Raw genomic sequence first — 2273 nt, 5'->3', positions numbered from 1 at the left:
TCAAAGAAACAACAACTGGAAAGCCAGGCAGTGGTGGTGCACACCTTTAATCCCAGCACTTGGGAGATAGAAGCAGATGGAGTTCTATGAGTTCAAGGCCAACCTGGGCTACAGCATGAATTCCAGGACAGCCAGGGCTACACAGAGAAACCTGTCTCAGAAAAACAAAACAAAAGAAAAACAACACCAACAACAAGAAAATTTCTTTAGACTAGGTCTTTCTGTGTACCCAAAGTAGCACAGAGCTGGACATGCAGTCCAGGCTAACTTCTGAACTCACAATCCTGCCTGAGCCTCCCAAATCCTGGGATTATATGTGTATGTATGCCATCCTGCATGACTCTATTTTCTCTTTTTTTTTTCCAAAAGCACTGTTTATTTATACAGAGTCCTAACCAGTTCAGTGGCAGGAGGAGTGGGAGGGTCCAGTTTCAACCCAGAGGCCTCTATGATGTCAGTTTGTTGTTACCACACACACAGGCAAGTGGCATCATGGATCTGGTAAACTAATGACAACGTTCAGTCTCTCTCTGCTAGAGCAACAAGGTGGGCATCGATCTCTGCTTCTGAGAGAATTCTGAATTTAGGATTTTCAACTGTAACTACTCCAAGTTTGATTTCTGAAGGTTTGAAATCAATCGACAGAACAGTAGACAGGCATGTAATTGCAGTTTCCACTGTTTGTTCAAATGTCCAATCAAATTTCTTCTTCACTTTTTTTTCAAGGAAGCTGGTTGATTCTGTCTGTTTAACTCCTGCTGCGGTGGCTTTAAAGCCACAGTAGTAGCCTGCAGGGTCACACTTGTACACTTGAGGGCCTTGTTCTTCGTCTATGCCAATTAAAATCATACAACAACCAAGCGGCCTCATTTCTGCATTCTGTGTGTAGACTTGGGAAATACCAGCAATTCTTTTACATAGCATGTCCACAGGAATCTCATAGCCGTATTTGTATTTCCAATTAGCTGCCTCATAGCGTGCCCTCTGTACCTGGGATCTGCTGTCAGCTGTCATCCCAGTCATCACACGGCCGATGTTCTCAGTTATTTTGAACAAGTGAGTCACGGTGCTGGAATCCAGTAGTTTGTCAGGTACTTTCTTCTGTGTGACAATTACTGCACAGTCTTTTCCTCTGACGGCTACAGATGTGAGTCCACCCTGGTTAATAGCCTTAAAAGCATATTCTACTTGGTAGAGTCGGCCCTCTGGAGAGAAAATAGTAATGTGGCGGTCAAAACCGGCGCTGGAACCACGGGACATGGCGTTCCCACTATTCCAAGCACACACTCCTATTTTCTCTGTTAATAAAGCAAACTCTACTTTGGTGTGGTGGCACACACCTTTAATCCCAGTACTGCATAAGCAGAGGCAGGTCTACAAAGTGAGACCCTGTCTGAAACAATAACAACAACAAAAACAACAATAAATCAAAGCTCCAGAACTGGGCATTCAAGGTTATCCTTGGCTATGTATTGAGTTCAAGGCCAGTTTGGGCTACATGATACCCTGTCTCCAAAAAGCAAAAACCCCTCAAAGGAAAGAAGTCAACTTTGGGCTGGGGATATGGCTCAGCAGTAGAGCACTTATCTAGCTAGCATGCAGGTGGCTCTAGCTTCAATCCCTAGTAACACACACACACTCACACACACACACACACACACACTCACTCACAGTCACAGAGGGGAGTCACACTTAAAGAGAATACATAGCCCAATGCACACTGCTCTCCCTCAGCTTTCTTAATGCAACCTTAAACTAGGGCCAGAAATCTGAGCTCCACCCTTCATGATCCTCTCAGTGTCCTTTTTTTTCTTCAGACAGGGTTTCTCTGTAGCTTTGGAGGCTGTCCTGGAACTCACTTTGTAGACCAGGCTGGCCTCGAACTCACAGAGATCCGCCTGCCTCTGCCTCCCGAGTGCTGGGATTAAAGGCGTGCTCCACCCATGCCAGGCTCAGTGTCCTTTTTGAACTTGCTTTCTACTAAGCCACAGGTTCTCAACCAGAGGAAATTTCTTTTTCTTTCCGTGTGTGTGTGTGTGTGTGTGTGTGTGTGTGTGTGTGTGTGTGTGTGTGTGTGTGTGTGTGCTGTGTGCATATAAAGGTTTAAGAGGGTTGATGTCAGGAATCATCCTCCACTGCTCTTCCACCTTATTAATCAGGCAGGCTCTCTCACTCAAACCCAGAGCTCACTGACAAGGCTGGTCTCCATTGCCAGCTCTCTCTGTGGACCCCTGCCATCCTCCATCTCTGCTTTTTAAGACTAGAATTACAGG

General features: G+C 45.6%; 1 protein-coding gene across 1 annotated transcript; it reads right to left on the bottom strand.

Annotated features, from left to right (window-relative positions):
- Nucleotides 1–353: 353 nt before the first annotated feature.
- Nucleotides 354–1304, bottom strand: LOC121143884 (proteasome subunit alpha type-6-like). The gene has a single exon (XM_040756329.1). The coding sequence runs from the start codon at nucleotides 1258–1260 to the stop codon at nucleotides 520–522; it is 741 nt and encodes a 246-aa protein (XP_040612263.1). The 5' UTR covers nucleotides 1261–1304; the 3' UTR covers nucleotides 354–519.
- Between the last annotated feature and the right edge of the window lie 969 nt (nucleotides 1305–2273).

The sequence above is a fragment of the Mesocricetus auratus genome, unplaced genomic scaffold (genome assembly GCF_017639785.1).
Source record: "Mesocricetus auratus isolate SY011 unplaced genomic scaffold, BCM_Maur_2.0 Super-Scaffold_100014, whole genome shotgun sequence".
In the NCBI taxonomy this organism is placed as follows: domain Eukaryota; kingdom Metazoa; phylum Chordata; class Mammalia; order Rodentia; family Cricetidae; genus Mesocricetus; species Mesocricetus auratus.
This window is presented reverse-complemented; position numbering and strand designations above follow the sequence as displayed.